The sequence below is a fragment of the Puntigrus tetrazona genome, unplaced genomic scaffold, assembly GCF_018831695.1.
Source record: "Puntigrus tetrazona isolate hp1 unplaced genomic scaffold, ASM1883169v1 S000000002, whole genome shotgun sequence".
NCBI lineage: Eukaryota > Metazoa > Chordata > Actinopteri > Cypriniformes > Cyprinidae > Puntigrus > Puntigrus tetrazona.
This window is the reverse complement of record NW_025047682.1, coordinates 1,159,095-1,183,090: the sequence shown is the minus strand read 5'-3', so window position 1 is coordinate 1,183,090 and position 23,996 is coordinate 1,159,095. Positions and strand designations below refer to the sequence as shown.

General features: G+C 38.1%; 4 protein-coding genes and 1 long non-coding RNA gene across 7 annotated transcripts; 2 read left to right on the top strand and 3 right to left on the bottom strand.

Moving 5' to 3' along the window:
- Positions 1 to 1,376: 1,376 nt before the first annotated feature.
- slc37a4b (solute carrier family 37 member 4b) lies at positions 1,377 to 7,241 on the top strand. Of its 3 annotated transcripts, none has more exons than XM_043229333.1 (10): positions 1,377 to 1,451; positions 2,209 to 2,640; positions 3,053 to 3,285; positions 4,292 to 4,544; positions 4,795 to 4,950; positions 5,029 to 5,114; positions 5,566 to 5,679; positions 5,756 to 5,821; positions 5,937 to 6,075; positions 6,168 to 7,241. In XM_043229333.1, exons 2-10 carry the CDS (start codon positions 2,493 to 2,495, stop codon positions 6,332 to 6,334), a joined length of 1,362 nt encoding a protein of 453 aa, XP_043085268.1. In that variant the 5' UTR covers positions 1,377 to 1,451; positions 2,209 to 2,492; the 3' UTR covers positions 6,335 to 7,241. The 3 variants fall into 3 exon arrangements, with proteins under 3 accessions (XP_043085268.1, XP_043085267.1, XP_043085266.1); XM_043229332.1 differs by having other exon boundaries at positions 1,386 to 1,451; positions 2,144 to 2,640; XM_043229331.1 differs by lacking the exon at positions 1,377 to 1,451 and having other exon boundaries at positions 1,696 to 2,640.
- On the bottom strand, positions 4,384 to 9,593 carry LOC122331809. Its single transcript, XR_006248292.1, has 3 exons — positions 9,358 to 9,593; positions 5,180 to 5,302; positions 4,384 to 4,517 (listed from the first exon to the last, which is right to left on the bottom strand). It is a non-coding gene; the product is annotated as an uncharacterized LOC122331809 (long non-coding RNA).
- A 249-nt stretch (positions 9,594 to 9,842) lies between these two features.
- rps25 (ribosomal protein S25) lies at positions 9,843 to 11,122 on the top strand. The gene is made up of 5 exons (XM_043229334.1): positions 9,843 to 9,997; positions 10,307 to 10,399; positions 10,518 to 10,701; positions 10,876 to 10,974; positions 11,062 to 11,122. Exons 1-4 carry the CDS (start codon positions 9,995 to 9,997, stop codon positions 10,968 to 10,970), a joined length of 375 nt encoding a protein of 124 aa, XP_043085269.1. The 5' UTR covers positions 9,843 to 9,994; the 3' UTR covers positions 10,971 to 10,974; positions 11,062 to 11,122.
- A 444-nt stretch (positions 11,123 to 11,566) lies between these two features.
- Positions 11,567 to 17,843, bottom strand: mipepb (mitochondrial intermediate peptidase b). Its single transcript, XM_043229330.1, has 19 exons — positions 17,550 to 17,843; positions 16,399 to 16,572; positions 16,236 to 16,324; positions 16,068 to 16,154; positions 15,320 to 15,383; positions 15,052 to 15,234; positions 14,726 to 14,882; positions 14,598 to 14,646; positions 14,454 to 14,514; positions 14,314 to 14,366; positions 14,081 to 14,234; positions 13,883 to 13,960; positions 12,984 to 13,188; positions 12,788 to 12,897; positions 12,630 to 12,704; positions 12,351 to 12,467; positions 12,123 to 12,244; positions 11,867 to 11,940; positions 11,567 to 11,759 (listed from the first exon to the last, which is right to left on the bottom strand). Exons 1-19 carry the CDS (start codon positions 17,676 to 17,678, stop codon positions 11,674 to 11,676), a joined length of 2,067 nt encoding a protein of 688 aa, XP_043085265.1. The 5' UTR covers positions 17,679 to 17,843; the 3' UTR covers positions 11,567 to 11,673.
- Positions 17,844 to 19,419: 1,576 nt separating this feature from the next.
- si:ch73-1a9.3 (non-histone chromosomal protein HMG-like) lies at positions 19,420 to 23,150 on the bottom strand. The gene is made up of 6 exons (XM_043229389.1): positions 22,929 to 23,150; positions 21,023 to 21,049; positions 20,892 to 20,921; positions 20,745 to 20,780; positions 20,556 to 20,663; positions 19,420 to 20,458 (listed from the first exon to the last, which is right to left on the bottom strand). Exons 1-6 carry the CDS (start codon positions 22,944 to 22,946, stop codon positions 20,411 to 20,413), a joined length of 267 nt encoding a protein of 88 aa, XP_043085324.1. The 5' UTR covers positions 22,947 to 23,150; the 3' UTR covers positions 19,420 to 20,410.
- Between the last annotated feature and the right edge of the window lie 846 nt (positions 23,151 to 23,996).

Genomic DNA, 23,996 nt, shown 5'->3' with positions numbered 1-23,996 from the left:
GACCAGGACTAAGAACCACTGATCAGAAACAAGTGTGTACTGATTAATAGTTAGGAGATATTAACAATGGCCACTTGAATCATTTACGAATGAGATTCGCTCTATAATATGCTGAGGTCGTTTTCAAGGGGACAGAACCCTTGCAATATTAGCAAGCTTGATAAAGATATAAGCAAAATCATTTAGCAAAAACACCTTACGACCCCTTAACTCATCCTCGACGGCCCGAATACATAGGACAAAAAGTATTATAGTTGCTTCGTGATGCTATCCCTTTAAGGATCAGATTAATTTAATTAGGAAAATACAGCTTTCTTATGCTAAAATCTTCTGAGACTTGTCATGATAGAATTGTTATCACTGCTGCCGGACCAAGATATTTCAGCTGTCCTACCTTCACTGGTTTCTGTCCCCTGATCAGTTGGTTTGGGCACAAATGGATTCATTGGGTTTTCTGAAAGAAAAATATCACCATTAGTAGAATGAAACCTTTAAATCAGGACCGGTCCAGGATCATCTCCATCTCACCCAAGCAGAATTTTTTTTTTTTTGCCAAACACTGTTACCTTTGAGGTAAAATGTGTTCAATTACCTTTAATCATATTTAGCAACCCAAATCTTGGTAAAAAAATTCTTTACATAGATTTCTAACCACTGTTTTCACATTCCCCTTACCCCTGCACACGGGAAGCTTCTGGCTTCTGGTTATAATAAATTTAAATTAATTATAATTTAAGATGACTAAATTATTTAGTATACGCTTTTCAGCAGAAATGTACACTGTGAAGCAGTTGTGCAACATAAGACAATCATTTGACTCAATAATAGAAATGGAACAGAAATGGGAAATAGTGCAATATTACGATATACGATTTTAATTATTTAATCTATTCTGAACTGGATGGTCTCTGAAGATTTTAATCAGTTTTTCCATTGTTTGAAAGAGAATAATAAATATATCAGCGTAACATATTAACTGCCCATATATGCATTATAATATGAAGACAAAACACGGCATAATGCATTCGAAGTGCGCCATCTAGTGGTTGAATTGCAATGATGGGCCACATCTTTGCTCTATCGCCTAGCACCACTGGACATATATGTCTTGTTCCTAAAATATTCGGAAAATTAACACAAATGTTCCAACTCCTACTTATCCCAAACGCAAAAAAAGTCAGATAATTAAACCCCTATACGGCTGGTACTTCTCTGATGCTTCTCTTGAAACGCTGTAACTTCGGGTAAATTTAAATCTACTCCACAAATGCAATATAATTCACAATATTACAGCTGGAGTAAATGCAGATATGTCACTGAGGACAGCGAAAAGCCAAAAGGCCCGCCCACATCGCCATAAATGACAGGTTGGTAGCCAATCAGAAAAGAGATTAGAGAAGGAGCTCCTGCAATACCGTGTGTCCTGAACGCGAAACCCCGGACCGTTGGAGGTATATTTTATTCACTTATCCTTATTCACGAAACAGTAAAGTAACATTAAACTGCCTAAACCATATATACGTGCAGGGAATAACCGCTGTGTGTTTTAGAATAACTCAATACGTCTAGTCTGCACGCTGGCACTGAGGTCGCTTGTTTATAGAGGTCTGAATCAGTGTTGTTACTACATTCGTTGTTTTGATGCGGTGACGTCAGCGCGCGGTTTTGCGTTTTTATGATCTCGTGCGGGTGTCCGCGTGCGCTCGCGATGTCAAGGGCGTTCTAAACGCAAGCACAAGGCGCTGGGCAGGTCAAACACATCCAGTTCATTTACACCAGCTTCATTATTATTATTATTATTATTATTATTTAACAACAGTCATCGGTTTAATCAGCTCTTACAAAAAGAGCGCATGCGTGCACGGGGTTAGGTGAAGCATGCATGTGTAGCATGTGTTATTTTTATCTGGTGTCTTGGCATTCCTGCAAGAGATGTTCCCTTGACACCTGCATCATGTTTCAAATTTGTATCGCTGCTTCAGCATTTCAACTTCACAAGGTCTGTGGACAGTGTGGATAACCTTTTCATGAAACTCCAGTCTGGGGTGATTTTGTTTTGAGGTTTTTTTTTTTTTTTTTTTTTTTTTTTGAAAGTCGCAATAGCGTTCATGCTTTGATTTTTCTCACATGTGTTTGGATGCAGGCCAATTTCACAGCAAGATACTAAGCACAGAGACTAAGGTGAACTGACTCTGAGATGTTTTCCAGGCGGATCATCAGTGAATACAGGTTGAAGAGGCACTGTCTGTCCCCCATTCAAGTCTAAGCAACCTGGAGAGAAGCTGAAAATACCCTCCTTAGAAGTCCAGTAAAATGAATTAGAGCTTTGGATCAGTTTTTTTAAGTTTTACCAGGAGGAAACTGGCTATCAGAACTGAAAGATTTTCATCCAGCACGCTTTTTTTTGCCTTGATAGTCTAGCTTTTTTTCCTTTTTAATCTCCTTTTAACTCACATTTTTGCTTATTTATAAATAATTATATTATTGCAATCATGGGAGCAGCAAGTTATGGATATTACCGCACAGTTATATTCATCTCAATGTTTGTGGGATACATGCTATATTACTTCAATCGGAAGACTTTCTCCTTTCTGATGCCATCAGTGATGGAGGAGATCGATCTGGATAAAGAAGAGCTTGGTGAGTGCCGTGTGCTGCAGGTATAACAAGCGTTTGGGAACAGTAAGTTAAAATTAAAAAAACATTTGGACTTCCTGTTCACCATAGAATCTTGAAAAATGTTTCGTAGTTTCCACAAAAATATAAAAGCAGTTTTTTTACATTGATATTAAAAAGAAATGTTTTTGACCACCAAAACAGCATATTAGAATCATTTCTAAAGGATCATGTGACAGCTTTGCACCACGGGAATAAATTACACAGAAAAAGAGTTCACAATATAACGGTTTAACTGTATATCTTTATCGAATCTTTTTTATAAATCTTGTAAAATGCAATGCAGCATTTATTTGGTTGCTGTATGATTCTCAATAATCTTTAAAGCATCCAGGGGATTTCAGCCTCGGTTTTTTTCCCGTTTCTTGTGATTCAGGGCTGATCACCAGCAGCCAGACTCTGGCCTACGCCATCAGTAAGTTTATCAGTGGAGTGCTCTCGGACCAGATCAGCGCACGCTGGCTCTTCTCCATCGGGCTCTTCATTGTAGGCGCAATAAACATCGCCTTCTCCTGGTCATCCACCGTCATGCTGTTTACCGTGTTTTGGTTTGTGAACGGGTTTGGTCAGGGTTTCGGCTGGCCACCGTGTGGAAAGGTGCTTCGGAAGGTAAGGCTTACCCTTTACCTTTAAATGTATAAATATGCACCTGTCTTCCAGGGTTGGCAATGTGACAGGCAGACTAACTGCTGACCTCACGGCTCGCGCTGATGGATTGCAGCTTGTGTTCTAGACGCAGCAGCTGATGCCGGCCACATACTTGTGGAGTCAAGCTGGGAGCATTACGATACACTTAAATCTAATTAAAGCAGCCAGCAGTAGTTATCTGTGCCGGTACCTGGAAGCACTTGTTGGTCTGCAGTAAAAATGTCATTTAGTATTACATAAATTTCAGTGGCTGATATAAATACGTAATTGTCATTAACAGGCAATGCTCTTAAGTTGCTTTAAAGATCTAAATGTCATTTACTAGCATTTCAGATTAAGTATGATTTAAATATATTTGTGGACAAAATATATTTTGTCTTTTTTTTAAATGAAAAATAAAATGTAATTAGTAGCGCTGTCAAAGATTAATCACATTAATCTCATTCAAAATAAAGTTTTATTTACACAATATATGTGTGTGTACTGTGTATATTATATATAAACGCATGCATTTAAGCAAAATACAATTGTACATTAAGCTTATGTAACTATATACACATGTAAATTTTTTTTAATATATGCTGCATGTTTGTATTTATAATATACATAATTGTTTGACCACACTAGTAATTATTATTGTAGATTACACCAAACCCTAGAAGAAACCCCTAAGAAAAACCTTGCATTTTAGAATTTTTTAAAATGTCATTTTATTTTCCCTTCACAAACTTCCCAAAAGGTGATTTTATTTGCTTTCTACGACATTAAGCAATTTTGACCAAGCTAATTTGTTCATGAAATCTGGATTTTATAAAACAAACTAAAAACATTTTCTAGAAATCTAGTAAACAACAGTAAATGATCATTTCTAAATAACCCTTTTTACATTTGATCCTATATTGACGTTGTGCTCTTGGTTTTCCATGAAACGTTTTATTAAAATGTCCTTGTACTGGCCTTGTTTCAGTGGTTTGAACCATCTCAGTTTGGGACGTGGTGGGCCATCCTGTGCTGCAGTATGAACCTGGCAGGTAGTCTGGGACCCATCATCACTACGGTGTTGGTTCAGTACTATAATTGGAGAATCATCATGTCCGTGTCTGGGGTGATCTGCATGACTGTTGCTGTCGCTTGCCTTCTGACGGTGAAGAACGAACCCAGCGATGTGGGGTTACCCAATATTGAGCCTGGCTCTAAAAAGGGCAAAGGGAAAAAGGGAGGTAAGAAAGCGGAGTATCATCTAGTATTTGGACAGTCTTTTTTCATCTAGTTGTTTTCTAGTCTGTGGCTGGAGAGAGACTTCACAGTAATACATTACATTTTAAAATATATTGGAATGCAAAGCTGTTGTTTTAAATTGCCATATCCTTTAAAAATATTACTGCTTTTACCGTGTGCAACCTTGGTAAGATTTCTCCAATTATGCAATTTAAATTATTTATGTTTTTACTGGCTTCACTCTATTTGCAGGCCCTAATGATGAAAGCAGTCTAAAAGAGTTCCTGCTGTCTCCTTATCTTTGGGTGCTGTCTGCCAGCTACCTGGTTGTGTTTGGAGTAAAGATCGCCTGCACTGACTGGGGTCAGCTGTTCCTCATGCAGGAAAAAGGCCAGTCTGCGATGATGGGTGAGTCTGATACTCTCTGTTGGTTTCCTGCGTTGTTTATGGCCTGTGTGAGGTTGTTAACTTGTTTGTTTTCTACAGGCAGTTCGTACATGAGTGCCCTGGAAGTCGGTGGGTTTTTTGGAAGCATTGGAGCTGGCTATCTGTCTGACAGGGCTGTGGCTAGGGTGGGTTCAGTTTACAGTAAAACAAATTGAAGAAATAGTTCGCTTAAAAGTGAAAATGTACTCACTCTCAGGCCAGAGATGAAGATGAGTTTGTTTCTTCATGGGAACATATTTGGAGAAGTTTAGCATAACATCACTTGCTCACCAATGGATCCTCAGCAGTCAATGGGTGCCGTCAGAATAAGTGTCTAAACAGCGGATTAAAAACATCACAGTAATACGCCTCCAGTCCAGTCTTGTGCAGTTAAAAGCTACATTTTGTAACAAACTCATCTACATCTTGGATAGCCTGACGGTGAGCAGGTTCTATCTTCAGCAAATCTTCATACTTGCATATAGGCAAACTAATCACCCTTAATTGATGCATTGGTACATATACATTATAGGATACATTTGCAATTTATGATTGAGATCATGCCATCTTTTAAAACAGTGACTTCCTGTTTTACAGCAAGGGCTGGGTACATATGGTAATCCTCGCCATGGGCTACTCCTGATGATGATGGCAGGCATGGCTGTGTCCATGTATCTCTTCCGGGTTACCATCACAGTAGAAACCCCAGAGGTGATTTTTTTGTTTTTATACCTGCATCAATTTTTGCTTAATTGTGTTGGTTGAATCATCATGTGTGGTTTCTCAGGAAGCACCTCTATGGCTTTTGGCACTCCATCCAGTTTCTGTCCTCACTGGCGTCTCAGAGAAAGAGGTATATCCAAAAATTTAACACAATGATATTTTAACCTAACTAGCCATCTTCACTGTCTTTTTTTTTTTTTCATTTGTTTGCCGTAATGGTGTCTAATACATTTTGTGTTCTACAGCTTTGGATTTTGATTCTTGGTGCTGCATTTGGATTTTCCTCATACGGACCAATTGCCTTGTTTGGGGTGATTGCGAGTGAAAGCGCCCCTTCCAATTTCTGTGGGACATCACATGCCATTGTAGCTCTGATGGCAAATGGTACATCTGCAGGAACTGTTTCATGACAAAATGCATTGAGATAAAATGCTCTATGTAAACATAAATTCCCATTGTTGCTTTTCTTTTTCCAGTTGGTGCATTTATTGCTGGCCTGCCGTTCAGCACCATTGCCAAGCGGTACAGCTGGGACACTGCATTCTGGGTAGCAGAGATCACCTGCGCTGTAACAACAGTTTGTTTCTTCTTTGTGCGTAACATGCGCACAAAAATGGGCCACGTGGCTAAAAAGATGGATTAAACCTCCAGTTAAATGTGATCACAACAGACAGCCCAGCCAATGTGACAGCACAGATAGCCCACCCAAAATGAATCCTTCTGTCATTATTTACTCAACCCTCATGTCATTCGAAACATGTGAAACACAAATTAATTTGTCATAATCAAACAGTTTTGGTTTTCATTGTATTTTTTGTTTTGGAAGGGCGAGTAAATCATAAGATTTTTTTTTTCTTTGGACAGTCTTTAACTTCTGTAATGTCAGTGTTACTGTTATACCTTTTTTTATATATACATTTTTAGAGTTGTCTGTTAAGCTTATTCATCTGCAATAATCACAACATTCACACACTTCAGAGATTAAGCGTCTCCACTGTACATCTTTAAGAACAGAATTTGTATTACTATAAGAACAGAAATGTTTACACACTAGTATGTTTACTTAGTAAATACTAACATGAATACGGTTTAACTTATCACAAGCTTTTTCAGCTTGTTAATTTTTTTTTTGAGTAACAACTAGAGCTTAAGTTACGTGCTGAATTGAGGATCATCTTTTTCCAGTCTACAGACTTACATAGACACATATTGTTTTTTTGCACTTTAAATACCTGTACTTTTGCCTTCAGTGTTACAGCAAATTTGTACCTAGTTCATACTTAATGAAAATAACAGTATCCTTTATGATGTACAAAAGGTGTCAAAATGTAGTATAAAAATTTATTGTAACCAAGTTGTTGCATACGTGTCATTTTATATAATTTTAAACATTGGTCTTGATATTTTTTACTATCTTCATTATTATTTTATTTATTTTTGTGAGCTTCATTTATTTGGCCTATTTCATCTTTTTAGTATAGTTTTACATGTGCTGTGAGATACCTTGTTTTTATACATTTAATTTGCATTAAATTAAAAGTAAATGTGAATTCAGTTATACCGGGTCACTTTTTTACCATTGAGAATGATAACTGATAAGTTATGATAATATTGTAATGTTCTGACATTTTGTGAATAGTGTTATTACAACTTAAAATAAGTCGTCTTTAAAATATAATTTAATCCTGTGGTGACAAAACTGAATTTTCAGCAGCATCACTCCAGTCACCATAACTCAGCACAAAGCAAAAATCACTGCACACAAATATTTCAATACAAATTATGGCCAGATTAAAAAAAATAACCAATTTACCTTATTTTTGTTCACCAAACCATCATCCTCTAAAGAGTAGTTTGCTACTACCTCCACAGTGAAACCAGAGGAAGGTAGTTGGGAAAGCTCAGTTGGATCTGCACTCTCAGCAGGGTCAGGAGTTACAGACAGGACGCACTCCACAGAGTCAGAATTATTAGCCAAAAAGGAGTTTGAGAGATCCACCACCTCCTCAAATTTCTTTGACTGGGCACGGGTGACTGCACAAGCAGGAAATGTAGATGGGTAATTCTCTGCCAAATCAGGTCTACATTTAGTTCTAGGTTTGCACGATACAATTGGCCTAGGAAAGACTGTGCCACCTGCTAGGTCAGATCAACCCCCCAATAGGTAACTCTGGGCGCACAGTTAAGTTAACCGGGCTGCTCACAATGTCAGATTTCAGATACACAATGTGAAGTGGTATATTCACACAGTGCATATTAATCCCACAAATTAAAACGTTGTTACCTGTAAACGAGTTGGATGAAAAGGGCAAAACATTTGCCAATAAAAAGGACTGGGCTGACCCAGTGTCACGTGTGATCCTTACCAATTTAAAAAATGGAATCAGAAGATAGAGAAGCAGCACCTTCAAACATAAAAGGCTGGTAACTCATCACTCAGAGGGTTTGTACACCGAGTCTACTAGCGCTACATTTTTGAGCTTAGAAGCTAGTCTTTTCTGTTTCCAAGCCTTACAGTCTCCAATCAGATGATTTGGATAAAGACAGTAAACAAACTCGCTTTTCCCTACTGTTCACAGACTTGCAACTAAATTTAGATGGGAGTCTCACTTTTAGACGAGTGCACGGTATGCGAAGTTACCATGCTTTCCACATTTATCAATAGAGGTTTGGCAGAGGGAGAAGACATTTCTCTGCGTTAAACTCATCTGCCAAAACTGAAGCACTAGCGAATTACATCACTTTTTGTTCGTTTAGGTGAACAACAATCTCTGTAGGTCATTACAAGTCCTCTAACAAGATCAGTTCCTGCAAGTCCTCCAAGGAAGTAAACTTGCTAGAAAGGCACCATTTTTCAAAAAGGACTCTTTTCTCTCTCACAAATTCAACATACGTTTGGTTGACTGTTTTCGAGTGAGTGCAGAATTTTTGTCTATAGGCCTCTGGGACAAGTTCATATGCTCGCAAGACTGCAGATTTAACAATGTCATAGTCTAGAGAGCTTTCTATAGAGAGAGCAGAGCAAACTTCCTGTGCCTTCCCTGTAAGACTACATTGGAGTAACGGAGCCCACATATCTTTTGGCCTTAGCTTACCCGCTATGCTTTCAAATGCAACAAAATAAGAATCAACCTCTGTCTCTCTGAACAGAGGTGTCTTATATATTTGCTAACATCAAAACAGTCTAGAAGGCAAGCGAGAAATCCTGCGTACGAGTACTACCAGCAGAAATTAAGGGTGATGATACTGATGGGGGCCTAGTATGTGGTGAGGGAACTGGCTTTTGAGCTAAACGCTTTGATTCAAGATCCAGTTTACGTATTTGGATATCTGTCAGCTTGTGTCTCTACTACACAAAGTCTTATCTCTGCCTCACATTCCTGTTTTTTTAATCAAAAGATCCATTGCTTTTAATTTTAAGGCAATCCTAGGATCATGAGATGTAACGGAGCTAAGATTTACATCAGCTGCAACTTCAGACTGACCCTCAATGCCACCCTCTGATTCTTCAGGCAGAATACCTGCATCTATCAATTTCCTAAACAGGTCTTCCTTAAGCACTTGCTTTGTAACATCTTTTTTAAAATCAATATGGAAGAAATGCCTACGTCTACAATACTTTCATCTCCACCTACAGTCAAACAATTGAGAGAAAAGAGTACTTACCACCAGCCAATTAAGAGATGAGCGGACGAACAGACAAGTGGACGAGCCCCCACTTGTTACGTTCCCATTCCCCAATTCTAGAGGTGGGAGTGGGAGTAACAAAGTAACTTAAAACTTAAGGAAAAAATGTGTAAAGATCACTCCAGTCTTCTGCCCCAAAAAGCAGGGGAGAGCCAGGCCAAAATAACAAACAAAACAGCATCTAACTAACAGGGGGCATTCTAAATAACCTAACCAGGTAAAAGTAAAACTTAACATCACATCACATCATAAAGTTCACACTGCTCTTTTAACGTCTGTAGCACACTTCCTTGATGAGGTTCATCTGTAGACAATTGCCAAACAAACAAAAAGAGAGCACATGCACAGGTTACTGAGCCACACCTCAACATATTTGGCAGGTCTACATGTTTAAAACATGTAAATAATCACAATTTTTATATTTAGAGGAAAGTAGTTATCTAAACGTTCCTCGCGTTTTTACATGAGAGACGCACTTGCGCCAGTCCTGAAGGTGGCGACCCTGAATTACTGAGCTCAAAGAGAGCCCGCGCCGCGCACGTCGAAGTGCACGCGGACAAAGCGGACGTGCGCGTGTGCTACTTCCTTTCTCTTCCGCAGCTCGCAACGCCTCAGCATGGTGAGTGCTCGAGCCGTTCCGTAATGTTTGAAAATATCACTTTTTACCCACCTTTTACGTAAAATAGCCGTAATGTAACAACCCTGCCTTACGTTTATAAGCACGATGAATAACATAATGTATTTTTAGCGGGCCATTTCCGCGTTTGTGTATGATTATTTTGTATGAAGCGTTGTCGCATCGTGCGCGAGGCCTGAACGCACGCGCACCGTATTACCACACATTTGATTAAAACTCTTGCCACGTAGTTGTTAAAAATACGCTTTTATTTGTGCATATGATTGAAATGAGTTTCCTGTAACTGTCTAGCCGCCCAAGGATACTAAGCAGAAGAAAGATGCGGGCAAGTCCAAAAAGGACAAGGATCCCGTTAACAAATCCGGAGGCAAAGCAAAGAAGAAGGTACATGGAACTCTTTATACGTGTTTTACATAATTTAAGATACCTGTCAAACACCAGCTGTCGTTTTAATGCTGTAAATGCATGCGTTTTAATTTTCCGTGTATTTGGTCTTGAGTAGAAGTGGTCCAAAGGAAAGGTGAGGGACAAGCTGAACAACCTGGTCCTCTTTGACAAGGCCACATATGACAAACTGTACAAAGAAGTTCCCAACTACAAGCTCATCACACCCGCTGTGGTCTCTGAGAGGCTGAAGATCAGGGGCTCGCTGGCCAGGGCTGCCCTGCTGGAGCTGCTTGGCAAAGGTGATCATATGATGCTCTGACAGTTATGATCGATTTTTTTTTTTGAAGTGTTCGTGTAAATCTCGCATGACAGAGCTTCCAGTAAACTTTCAGTTTAGGTTAACACATTCAGAAAGGCCTCGAATTTTATTTAGAGACTGTGATGGAGTGACATTTTACGTTTTTCGTTGTCAGGTCTGATCAAGCTGGTGTCCAAACACAGAGCTCAGGTGATCTACACCAGAAACACCAAGGGCTCAGATGAGGCAGCGCCAGAGAAGGAGGCATAACATGGTGATTATCAACTCATAATAGCAAATTTTTCTAATCTTGTTTTGTCTTCGGTTCTGCAGTATTGAATGTTTACTCTCTTTCTTTTAGATCCCACCTTGGCTTGAGTTATGGTCTTTTGTATAGGTAAATAAACAACCACAAAATGAAACTTGCGTTTTTGCTTTTCTTCAAAGTGAATGTGTCCATGTTGTCGCATCATCACACAATTGAGAATGTATATTGTGTTTTGACTGTTGGTTGACACCTTTAGAACCCAACTCATTAATAAATATACCGGTTCATAATCTTTAGCATACTGCTTTTTTGTGAGCTTTTCAAAGAAAAAATGGTTTCATTTAAAATGGTCATTTTAAACAAGCACGCCATTTTTAAACTGTACAGTGATGCATGTATGCCAAAGCTTTTCTGCATGCTATTTTTTTTTTTTTAAACAAGTGGAAATACAAGGGATAGGATGTTTAAGCAAGATTATCATTGCAAAAATATCACCTCGATAAACCTCTTCAAATCAGCACTTACTGTAATTGAAGTTCAGTGTGCTGAAACTTATGACAACGTACTAAATGTGAAACAACAGAAAAGACAAGTAATATTTTCATGTTGTCTTCACATTTTAATTAGGCTAAAATTCGGCAATTCAAGGAAAGAGTGAGGTTACACTCTGTATGAGATTTAATGAATAATAATCTTTCGTTTCACCTAAGCATGGGATTTGACATTTGTATCAAGATCTAACACTAGTGCATCAACAAAGTCTTCAATGGTAGGGGTTTTCTGCAGCATTCCTGTGGATCAAAAATAAGAAACTCAGAAAATTGACACTTAACAGTTAATGAGGTCTTGCAGTAAATGTTAATGTACTGCATTTTATTTTATTTTTTATTTTTTTTACCTTGGACCATCAGCATAGGCTCTTTACTGCCTCCATGAGCGAGCATCTCTCTGCAGTAACGCTCTCCCATCTCCCTGCAAATGACATGGGTTTTATCAGGGTTTTTTTTTTTGAGACATACAAAAAAAAGTGCATAAAAAAAAAAAAGAATTTCCAGTCATTGTGTACCATTATCTGTGCACTTTCCATGATAAAACGGCAAATGCATTAAAAGCTGTCCTACATAGCCAAGAGTTGAGTTAAACTCCTCACTGACCTGCTGAAGGGGTCCTGTAGAAAGCACTGCCTCCACACCATCGAGGCAACTGCCCTGGACATGAGGTAGGAGTAATATTTAGCACCATAGCCGACCAGGTGACTAAATCTCAGCTGCCAAGCCTACATCATCAGAGAGTATATAAGATTAAAAGTAAAATTAACATAGGAAAAAGTATATATATATTTAGTGCACAATCTTAGATGCGTTTACAATGTTGCCACTCACCGTGTCATTAACATATGGTAACCCGTAAAATTTTGCCTGTATTTCTCTGAGGATGTCAGTAGTTGATCTGTTTTGTGGTATTCCATGATAAACCTGGTCCAAAGCTGCATAGAATATCTGTAAAGAGAAGAGATGCACAAAAAATCTAAAGTAAACTTAATATATACAAAGTCTACTGTATCCTATTTGTTACATAGTTATGTTATTTAACAGGTCATGGCTCAATCTTTTTACTGTGAATTCTTTACTGAGAAATATGAGAGATATGTGTTTTAGTACCTGTAGTTGAGTGTCAGCAGCACTACAAACCCTCTTAGATTCACATAAACGGGACACTAGGCTCTCTGGAAGAGGCTATAGAGGACAAAAGACACCTTTTAATGGTGTTTCAGATACACAGACGGTGATCTCTAAAGCAGGCATGTGTACAAACCCACCTCTCCAGTCTGATAATGTTTTGCAAACTGGCTCACAACTCGATAATCTGAGGCGAAATACTCCATCAGAATAGACGGGACTTCAGCAAAGTCTGTGGAGCACCTGGTTCCTGTATAGATGCATCAAATTCAGATCAGTTATCGGTCATGTAATTTCAATTTAAACACCAAGTAACCATCAGTATTGGGTTCTGACCTGTGACATGCTGATATTGTGTCCTGCCTAACATGGAGTGCATGGCATGTCCCATCTCATGGAAGAGGTTCTCCACCATAGAGGGGGTAAGCAGAGATGGGGTTTTGCTGCTGGGTGGAGGTAAACTCAGCATCAGCACCACAACAGGAAGCTGGTAAACACCATCTTCCCTCAGCCGCCCACCGCGGATGGTGAAGTGACAGTCCTGCCATGTATAAAAAAAGATATTAATAAAGCATTTTTTTTTTTATTTGCCCAAAATATATAAACATTTCAAACTATATATGTACACACATGATCCATCAAAGTTTAAAAGAGAAGTTTCTTAAATATGGACTCCCTAGATTTTTTTTTTTTAAGCGACTTTTTCACTTTCACAATTCATACTTCATAACTTTTCAATACAATTTTTCCAAAAACAATTCCAATAAAAAGTCACAATAGTAAGATATAAACTCATATCTGCAAGTCTCACAATTCATAGTTTTTTTCCTCAGAATCGCTAGAACAACGTGTGAGAATTAAGATAAAATATCCCAATTTGCTTCCATTCTTATAAATATATACATAAAACAGTAATATTGTGAAAATAACTGTTTCCTGTTGTACTATATTTTACAATGTAATTTATTCATGTGATGCAAAGCCGAATTTTCAGAAGTAATTACCTGAGTGTCACAGGATCCTTCAAATATGCTAATTTTCCACCCCAAAATATTTTCTTATTTTATCACTGTTGAAAACAGTTTGCTGTCACTGTTGATACATTTCATGCATCTTTACTGAACACAGCTATTAATTTCTGTTCCCAAACCTCTATCTTATATGTGTTCATTTAATTTCACAATTTAAATACATATTAGCATTGTACAGAACCAATCAAGAACGGACAGCTATACCTGGTGAGGTTTATCAGGTCTGCGGAAGAAATCACAGTAGATGTATCCCAGCAGCCCCTCTGTTTCATGGACCACAGCCTGTTGGCAGCACAAGAAACAGTAAACACAGCTGCCCATCTGCATTAATACATCTGTGAGTGATCAACAGACAGTTGGTCTTGAAAACTAAGCAAACAAAGATGGAGGAGAGAATCTCACAAGCTTTCGGACATCTTCGCTCCACAGTTCGCCCATCTTCGGCTGCTCCGCTTGAAAAGAAACGCCCAGAAGCTGTATGAAGAGACGGTTGAGTCCCTCCATGCAGGCACCCAGAGAGAAGTATGGGCTGTAGACGCTGGGATCAATGTTAAACCTACAAGTACATTAATGTGGATGAGGATAAACAGGAAGTGGACGGCACATTCAGAGGGATATATACACGAAAACCTTACTTTTCCGTTCGTATGGCACCGCTGAGGTACGCATGATCCCACGCCATCACTTCCTGACGTGCGAAAAACAATGTTTATGATATCTGTGCATTTGTGACGCGAACTGAAAAAAAAGCAGACTTCACAAAACAAACATTTACAGGATTTGTCGAGTGCGTTTTCTTCTTCATTTCCTTCATCATCTTGAAGTCTCTTAATGTTCTGCATCATGACAAACAAACAGAGTGAGCTTCACAACACGTCAAAAACTCCCATTCAAAAACATCGGTTAGCGCGAGACCTACCTATCAGATAGCTTTTCGGTAAGCAGCTTCAAAAACTTCATCACCGTTTCTGTAAAGCAAACAAATTAGTTCGCGAGTGCGTTCGTTTCAACTCCATTCGCAGCGACTGATGCTCTGATTGTTTTTACCTGGGGTTTTAGCCATCGTTCCTTTCAAAGCCCTGTGTGCAAACGACTCATAGCCCACTAACGCTGCCAGCTCGTGTCTACAAGCCAAAAGCTCATCCAGACAAAGCAAGAGACTAGAGTTGGGGTACAGAAAGATTTTATACGCAGCTTCCCGCACCTACCAGAGGGAAGGAAAAAAAAAGACGCTTATGGAATATGCGGATGAAAGCGAACCTCGCCAGCTAGCTTGCATAAGCAGCCAATAGCGTGTCTAAATGGACGTATGTGCACCTTTAAGCTCGAGCAACACACAGGGAGACGGTAACTACATAAACAGAATCACGCACCAGCTCGTTCGGAGAGTCAGCATGCAACCCGGCGATCTGAATGCGGTTCCCATCGATGGAAAAGCAGTTGCGGATGTGTTCGGGAAGAACTTGCTTATCTATGGCATTTGGAAGGTGAGAGCCACTCAGAAACTCGTGGTAAAGATCCAGCAGCTTCACATTCAGAGAAACCGCTTTGCTCCTCTGAGAGGATTCATAAAGAAATATATATATATATATATGAAATCAGCACGCTTAAAAAGTGCTTTGTATTTTGTATTCTTCTCACCTTGGATTCATCCAGATGTATTCCGCTGATCTCAAAATCGAACATGAAGAGCTCTGCCACTCTCCTATATCAGAAACGGAACCACGTGAAAGAGATATGTTTATTCAGAAAGGATGCTGATTAATCAAAAGTGACAGTAAAGGCATTCACACAGTTTCAAAGCTTTTTATCTGAAATAAATGCCATTCCTTTGAGCTTTCTATTCATCAAATAATCAAAATAATTATCACCGTTGTATATTAATGTTTGTAGCTACACAACTGTTTTCAACATCGATAACAAAAAGTGTTTCTTAAGCAGCAAATCAGCAAGATCTCTATCATTACAGGTACAAATTAAGTGATGAAATATATTAAATTGTAATAAAATTTGACATTATTAAGGTACTTTTGATCCAATAAATGCAGCCTTTGAGAACATAAGACAATTCTTTCAAAAAACACTGACAATTCAGTCACACTTTATTTTAGACTTCCTAGTTGCTTATTATCATGGGTATTACTAGAATATTAGCCATTTATTAATAGTATTTCAGCACATATTATTGCCTTATTCTACATTCCTAATCTTACCCAATACCTAAATTGACCTTACTAATTATTAGGCAGCAAATTAGATATTTATTGAAGAAAAAGTCACAGCTAATAGTGAATAAGTGTTACTGATAATTCCTACCAATTCAAAATTTTTAAACTCAGTTTAAACAAACAGTTCTGAATGCAGTCATCCCATTTCAAAGTCCACCCACCTTGTGTCTGAGTCCAGAGTGGCCAAAACTGCCTCGTTTTCCAGTAAATTCTTCAGGCTCTGACACAAATCGACATTTGTATTGAGCCTGTAATAAACACGAACAAATAAAAATAAATCACAAATATTTTTTTAGTACCGCCAGAATAACCAGATGACAGATACGCACTTTTCCACAACAGTTCCGATTTCAACGCAGGTCCTTTCCGCCGCCTCCCGGAACGCAGCATCCGGGTGAGCCACTTTGATGAAATCTGCCTGTAAGTAAACACTTGTGAGATTTAACGGACCCTTAAAAAGAATCGCGGTTTATGCTACGCCAACACAATTACCAGGTCCGCGACTCTGCATAAGCTGTCGGACAGCTGATCAAATGTTTCCACGGTGACGGCGCCAGGAGGATGTGTGCGAGCCTTGCGGACCAGAAACTCTGCTTCCCTGAGAGCCTGATGCTGAGCCATCTGGAAGCCGGCAGGACTGCTGAGCTCTGATACTCCAAACAGACCCTGAGAACAGAGAGGAAAGACTCTTTTTACACAAAAGGACAAGATCAATGCAACTGTAGTCATTTGTATGGAAGTCTGTTTCCGCCGAGGAATAAAAAGACTATTTTTATAATCTCACAACTCTGAGCTCATATTTCACAATTTAGAGATATGCACTTGCAATTCTGAGAAAAAATGTTGAATCTGTAAGAAATAAACTTGCAAAATTGAATTCATTTTTTGTAATTCTGAGTTTGCATCTCGCAATTCAGATTAAATTTTTAATCACTCTGAGTTTACATCATTCTTAGTTTTTACATCTTTTTTTGATTCCGCCAAAGTTTACAAAATAAAAAGGTCACTGTTTAATTAATTGAATTAACTCAGAAGTCAGGGTTTATATCTAAAAAGCTGATCTTATATTTCAGGTATAAACCCAAATGCTGAGGAAAAAGTCAGATAGTGCAAGATACAAACTCCGTACTCTGATTTTTTTTTCCTCACAATTCAGAGTTTGTGAAAAAAAAAATGTGAAGGAAGTCACTTTTCGATGTCAGAATTCTGACTTGCGAGTATATATTTTCCAGTTGTATTTTCAAGTTTATCTCACAATTCACAAAGTTGATATTCAGCAATTCTCAGTTTTCGTAAAAAAAAAAAAAAAAAAAAAAAAAAAAAAAGTAAAAATGTTAAAATATTAACTGTAAAATGTACTGTAAACTGTAAAATAAAAAGGTAAGAATTCAGAATTGTAAGTTAAAAAGTCGCAATCACCACCATGCATTTGTCATGCCAGTACAAAATTATGTATTATTAACATATACAACAAACAATAATAAATATACAAAATTATAAACTTAAATGAAAACACTTTATAAAATTATTGCTTTTTAAAAACAACAACGAATAAAAATAGACGTAAATTACTTTACTGTTAAACATGTATCTATTATAAACTATAGCAAAAGCACTTGAACAATATGATATAAAAGTCTCACCACATTTTTCTGTAAATGTTCAGATCGTTGGTGCTGAACATTGAACGCCGCTCCGACAGCAGACCATGTGTTGACGCTGCGTCCGTAGAGCGCGTGCGAGCGCTGCAGCAAGAGCCGCGAGCCGAGCATCACTGAACACCATCACACGCAACACTATTTAACATTACAGCATAAGCTCCTGAGAAACAACCGGGCCGGCTCTTTCAAAGCATTGCGCACACATAAGTAATTAGCCTAACTAAAGTTTCCCAGCTTGTAAATCTGCGAAGATCAGCTGCTCGGGATTCCATCTCTCGTGCGAAAACCGCGGTTGGGTTTCACTTCAGCACTTTCTCTAATCAACAATGAAAACGCGACATTCTGCGTTAAGGAAATATTACCCAGAACCTTTTAAATATTTCTGTATTTCAGAAATGTGTTATGTTGTGTTTAGCAATGGTATGGTTAATTCGGGATTTTTTTTTTTCATACATTAACGAAAGTACGCGGAGAGTGGGTAAATGATGTGTGACGTAAAGCTCAGAGCAAGTAAATCCATCTAAAGAACCAAACAAAAGGTCGCCTTGGCCTTGTTCTCCAGTAATACACTGGCGAAAATGTTTCACACGAAGATTAAGCTTTGTTATTTAATAACCGGTAATAATAAGTTAATGACCGGTTTCTAAGGTCATCTGTGGATTTGATGTTGGTTCAAATCTGAATATGATCACATGCATCACATGTACTGGACAAACAACATCGATTAAATTATTCAAACAAGAACAAACAAGTTCCCTCAGTTGTTCATGTTTTTTGTTTTGCAAGTCGTATGGATCGGATAAACTTGCTTTTAATCTCTTTGACAAATTTTCATAAGGGAACCTTGCCAAAAGCATTAACTTCACAAACCATCATTAGAAATGGCAGGAATATGGCGCTAAAAACAAAGCTCCCTTGCCTTAAACTGAAATGTGTTACGATTTAAACATAAAATTTGTGGCAAACGTTTTCCAAGTCATCACAATCAGAGAAAGTTAGGCTGGGGTCTGGGGTTAAGATCACATATGGTGGGCAACTGCTTATCCTTTTATCTTATTAGGCAGTTTCTCTGTTTTCGTGTGGGAACAGAATGACTGGTGATGTCACTTCCTGTGCCAACAGGTGCTGTTTATGAGCTTGATTCCATCTGCCCCACATCCAATTCGGTAATTTAACATACTCACGTTAGTACAAGGCTGTACAAGTAATAACATGTAAATGGGTTTATACGTGTCCATATTTAGGTCATATTAAATGATAAGAAATAGACCAGTCATACTTGCTGCCACTGCATTTATATCTTTACACATTTACTACTTTTACTTGATAATAAGAACTGTCAGACCCATCAAAACAACCTGAAATGTTCTTGAAAGGAACTGACAAAACGATCTTCAAACAGGCCTACTTGTGGAATGATTAACTCAATTTTTTTGACATAAAATAACATTACTTTTGGAGTTTATAGGCTACACACAGCTGAATAAACATTTTACCTGAAACCACTAAAACATCTACTCATGAAAAAGAAGAAACGCATGCAATTTATGCACAAAAAAGAAATGAAAGTTGTGTAGTGTTAACATGTTTTATATTTCAACACGTACCATAATACCAATATAATTTAAATATCAATTAAACATGTAATTTTTTTAATATTTGTATGTTTTCTGTTCTATGTGTGTATTCAAGAACTTTATGGTTTTAGTTTCAGTGTCTGTAACAGTCTTACTAGAATGGTATTTTGAAATATAACAGCATATAATCATACAGTACCAATCTTTTAAAATATTGCAGGCACAACTAAACATACAGTAATGAATATAACTTCAAAATCAATGGGAGAACAGGGTATCACAACTGATTTTTTATTGGCTTGTTTTATCGAACCATAACACAGAGATACATCTATAAACAATGATCAAAAGAAACTGTACATTTATACTCGATATCTAAGTCCCACAAAAATAATGCTACTGCTGGTCAGAACGCTTTACAACTAAAGAGATTTTACACGTAATGACTTGTGTCTCAAATTTTCCATTTGAATAATCAGTTTGGATATTAAAGATTCGCTGGCTTTGCAGAGATATTCACCCCACGTCCGCCATCCGTACCATAACACAAACTTGACTTAAAACCCCAAAAATCTTTTTCACAGCAGTTTCAACAAATTTATTGCGGTACTATCACAGAAGAGACAAAATCAATACACACGAAGCACAGGCCTGACATGAACTCCAGTACTAGAGAATATGTTTATTTAGCAGAAATGGTTATGGAGAACTGCAGTTAACATATGGAACACAGCTTACAAACGTTCTACAAGTAATCTTTCGCATTATAAACAATAAACCATGAATTGTTTGCCCACCCCTCCCTCCCCAAACACACAATACAGGTTACACACACACACACACAAAAAACAAAACCAAAAAAAAAAAAAAAAAAAAAAAAAAATCCCTCATAGAGCCAATGGAATGTTAGTCATTCGGACAAGCTCAGTAAGATGTCCAGCTGTCTGTGTAAACGACATGCCCACAACCTTCCCCTCTACCTCACGCTTTGAAAGCGAGAGCAGAGAGAGGGGGGGGAATAAAAACAACAAAAAAAAAAACGCCTGATGACATTTACGATGACGGTAGTTTTTTCTGCCCAATGTAAAAATGCTGGATATGATGAGATCACTTTCAAAATGTTTCTTTTCTTCCATAAAAAATGTGTCTCTACAATCAAACTACTAAAAAACCTGCCTTTAGAAAATAGTAGATAAAAATATTCCCCTGAATTGTACAAGAAAAGAGGTACAGGGAGTGCTGGTAAAAGATGAGACCTCAGCAAAGTTATTCCCCGTCTTCTCCCTTCTTGTCGGCGTCTTCCGTTGCCGATGCCTGATAAAACATCATCACGGACATTAGATTACATATACAGACCACAAATCGTTTTAGGGTGTTATATGTAAGATCTGCCAGTATATGACTTTGTTACCTCTTCGTCAGCTTTTGTTTCTCCGTTTTCTGCGGGCACCTCCTCTTTCTTCTCCTCCTCCTTGGGCTCCTTGGGTTCCTTTGTTTTCTTAGGTTTGGCAGCCGCCTTCTGCAATGTGGCAAATTGATTATTGGTAAGTTATAATTTAGAATTGAATGTAGGTTTTTATCATTCTTCTTATTTTATCACCTTTGGCTTGGGCTCTGCCTTTGGGGGTGCAGGTTTCTAAAAATGAAAAAGTTACAATACATAAATTAATAAACAGAGAATATAAATAATTTACATATTTGTTGAAAGAATGAGTACTGTATATAATAGCAGAACATGAATACTCACGTTTACCAACCTCTCCGACCTTCTTTTAGGCTGCAAAGTAATAACAAGTTTACAACACGCACCTTATTTTGATGCAATAAATGCATATTGTATTATTAAACATTATTTATGTGCAATAAGGATCTGCTTACCTCAGTGACTTCAGCATCATTGTTCGCCTACGGGGGAAAAGAAAAGTATTATTATCAAGTCCATCAGTGTAATTTATAACAGATGCATCTTTACAATGTTGTATGTAGAAAATGTCGGTATTAGTATTAGCTAAAACAGTCTAGTTCATAAAAATACACATTTAATATATTTTGGTTCTGATTCCTCTTTAACGATTCTTTAATTACTTTTGACATATTTTGAGGGGGAAAAAAATCTCCAAATGTGTTAATTTCAGATTTTAACAAAACAGAAATCAATTAAGTACAACTGCATAACATGTTTACAGACTTTTTAATCACCTCCTATAGCTTTAGAGGCTAGCCAGTAATTGGTTAAAATACCAAAACAAACAAAACACGTGGTAACAGATCTCCTTCACTTATTTATTTTAATAAAACATTACTTATTAAAAATCACGCGATAATGTGAATAAAGCCACGTTGGCACGAATAACCCAGTCAGTAATTTTAAACGCCATACCGCAGAAACAGTTCTTGATTTATTTTCAGCTAATTTAGTAAAGGCTTTAACTGATTCATATGATTTATTAAAAGGGTATAATAAAAAACATTCCTTAGGGAACTGTAATAATAGAGCTGTGTATTATTGATTTACTAAAAAAAAAAGAAAAGAAAAAAGATCCGGTTCAGTAGAATCATTTGTTCGAGAACTGGACTACACATTAAAAAGAATCGGATCACTTCAGTCTGGAAATAAGCGTAGCCCGGTTTGCAGTAAAGATTCGAATCATCAGGAGTCATTCGCTCTGGATTCGGACATGGTTGAACTACGTTTCGTACCGTGTGTGGATTATTTCTTTAAAAAACGATTCCTAAACATACAGCCAGCAATTCATCAATGTTTACGTCCCGTCTTCGTTCTTCAACGCTGTGCAGCTCGGTCCGTTTTATTACACTCTCGCGCGCACCGCCCCCTTCATGCACACCGACTCATTCAGCGCTGATTAATGGAGATTTGCACTCGCCCCACCGACCCCTCTCCATGACATTCCCGCCATTCGCTTTCAAACACAACATCCCGAGGTGCACAGCCGAGAGGGAAAAAAACACTACAGAATATACCAGAATAATAGGAAACACCAAACAGTGGCGCTATGATGTGCAAGAATACCGCCATTGCATAATCTGGCACTTGCACGATCAAATATATCGAGACGCAATCGTGCACTAAAGCCCTAATGCACGAATTAAATCCCTAATGCACGACGATGAGCTGCAGGATAAAATATTGCGCCGTCTGTCACTCTGTTTTCAGACCGACAGTGAGTTTAAATCATCGGGGTTGTAAGGGCAGCCATGACACTAAAAACCCCGAGCATTTACAAAGACGTTTACGTGCAATTATTGCAAACCCCGCTTAAAATAAAAACTGCACGTGATAGATCAATACATAAATATCCCATGCAACAATTTGATTTGATGTCCTGCGCAGGAAAGCCTTTAGGTCGCGCGACTGTATAAGCTGCACATAAATGAAAACTAATATCGTTACACCCCCTTTGTCTGATGCATGTCGACAGAGACTTCATCTATTTGTAAACAAAAACACGACACATATTTTTTGCACAACTTATATTCCACATCCGCTCATGCAATTATTTTTTGGGTTTAATTAACTCTGATGGGGGGAAAAATCTCAGCCGCGCGCTCTGAAATCAAAACACTGGTTTAATAAAACGCACGAGTATGCAAACAGAAAAATGCACGAATACTGCTGCAATTGGATGAAAATAAGTACATTTGCATGCAAAGTGCACTATTGCACATGCACTATTTTTTCATTTCTCTTTTGCTTTTTTTTTAATACTGCATGTTATATTAAAGATGGTGCCTCGATAAATTAGGAAACCAGTGCGTTACTTACTTTGCTCCTTTTAGGCATGGCTGTGGGTTTGAACAACGCGCAAAAATAAAAGCGGTTTAAAATGCAAAGGCGCACTGATTTAACGCTGAAAAACAGTCGACTCTGTGTGTTGAGCTCGGTTAAAGATTCACACAGTAGGTTTGAGCACAGTATAGGAAGACGTTAACGCTCGTCCGAAACAAAAACCTGCTCAAACCGGATTGGATTCTCCTCCTCCTCCTTCTTCTTCCCTATTCAATTCATCACAGGCCGACCTGACAGCGAATTTTCGATTCCTACTATGGTGAAGCCGCATCTCATGAATAATAATTAGACATCGATGACGTTCCTTGGTAACCTTCCTCGAGCGCCCAGTCACATACATTGATTAATATTCATGAGCCATGCCATAGCGATAGTAGGACTCGTTGATTGGCCAGCAGACTAGCGTCCCCTTGCCAACGACTGCCCGTGAGCCAATCAGAGTGAACGCACTTTTGGTAATTTAATATACATAAGCCACGTTTTCGCCATAGTAGGATTATCAAATCCGTCTCTCCGCCCCCTGCTCCCGGTGATTGGCCTGCGGAGGCTCACTGCACATTTTCAAATCATAGCAAGATATCCGTGTGGACACTTTTGCATGCCAATCAGTCGGAATATTATTTGTTTTTGCAATGACTTAGAGCTGGCGAAGATTTTGTTGGTTCTGTTGTCGATTTAAAATGTTGGGAATCTGACTTTGGATTTCCTATGTTTAATTTCCATGCTGTTATATCATAAATATTGCGCAATCTAAGGCTTTGTAGTTTTTTCTTCTTCTATGGTTTCCAGATGTGCGCGAGTTATTTTAGGAGCCGGATTTGAAACGGACCTCGGAGCTGCTGGGCTTTTAAAGCCCCCGTGTGCTTGCGAAGGTTTTGCAGGAGAAAATGGCGACTGCGCTCAGAAAACATTTCACTGTCTCACCAAAAAAAAAAAAAAAAAAATGTAACCGTTTCCTAATCGACAGCGCAAAATAGTGAAAAAAAAACCTTTAATAATTTTTTGGATATTTTGTTTAGGTGTTTTGTTATTGCTTTAAGTGTG

What these genes read in the sequence shown, in the direction of transcription:
- slc37a4b (XM_043229333.1), top strand. Translation starts at nt 2,493, where the DNA reads ATGGGAGCAGCAAGTTATGGATATTACCGCACAGTTATATTCATCTCA. An exon ending in TCTGGATAAAGAAGAGCTTG is followed by an intron (nt 2,641 to 3,052) that starts GTGAGTGCCGTG and finishes CTTGTGATTCAG; the next exon opens with GGCTGATCACCAGCAGCCAG. An exon ending in CTGACAGGGCTGTGGCTAGG is followed by an intron (nt 5,115 to 5,565) that starts GTGGGTTCAGTT and finishes CCTGTTTTACAG; the next exon opens with CAAGGGCTGGGTACATATGG.
- rps25 (XM_043229334.1), top strand. An exon ending in GAGGCAAAGCAAAGAAGAAG is followed by an intron (nt 10,400 to 10,517) that starts GTACATGGAACT and finishes GGTCTTGAGTAG; the next exon opens with AAGTGGTCCAAAGGAAAGGT. An exon ending in GCTGGAGCTGCTTGGCAAAG is followed by an intron (nt 10,702 to 10,875) that starts GTGATCATATGA and finishes TTTCGTTGTCAG; the next exon opens with GTCTGATCAAGCTGGTGTCC.
- mipepb (XM_043229330.1), bottom strand. Translation starts at nt 17,678, where the DNA reads ATGCTCGGCTCGCGGCTCTTGCTGCAGCGCTCGCACGCGCTCTACGGA. An exon ending in GCGAAGATGTCCGAAAGCTT is followed by an intron (nt 13,961 to 14,080) that starts GTGAGATTCTCT and finishes TGCTGCCAACAG; the next exon opens with GCTGTGGTCCATGAAACAGA. An exon ending in GACCTGATAAACCTCACCAG is followed by an intron (nt 13,189 to 13,882) that starts GTATAGCTGTCC and finishes TATACATGGCAG; the next exon opens with GACTGTCACTTCACCATCCG.
- si:ch73-1a9.3 (XM_043229389.1), bottom strand. An exon ending in ATGATGCTGAAGTCACTGAG is followed by an intron (nt 20,922 to 21,022) that starts GTAAGCAGATCC and finishes ATTACTTTGCAG; the next exon opens with CCTAAAAGAAGGTCGGAGAG. An exon ending in GGTCGGAGAGGTTGGTAAAC is followed by an intron (nt 20,781 to 20,891) that starts GTGAGTATTCAT and finishes TTTCATTTTTAG; the next exon opens with AAACCTGCACCCCCAAAGGC.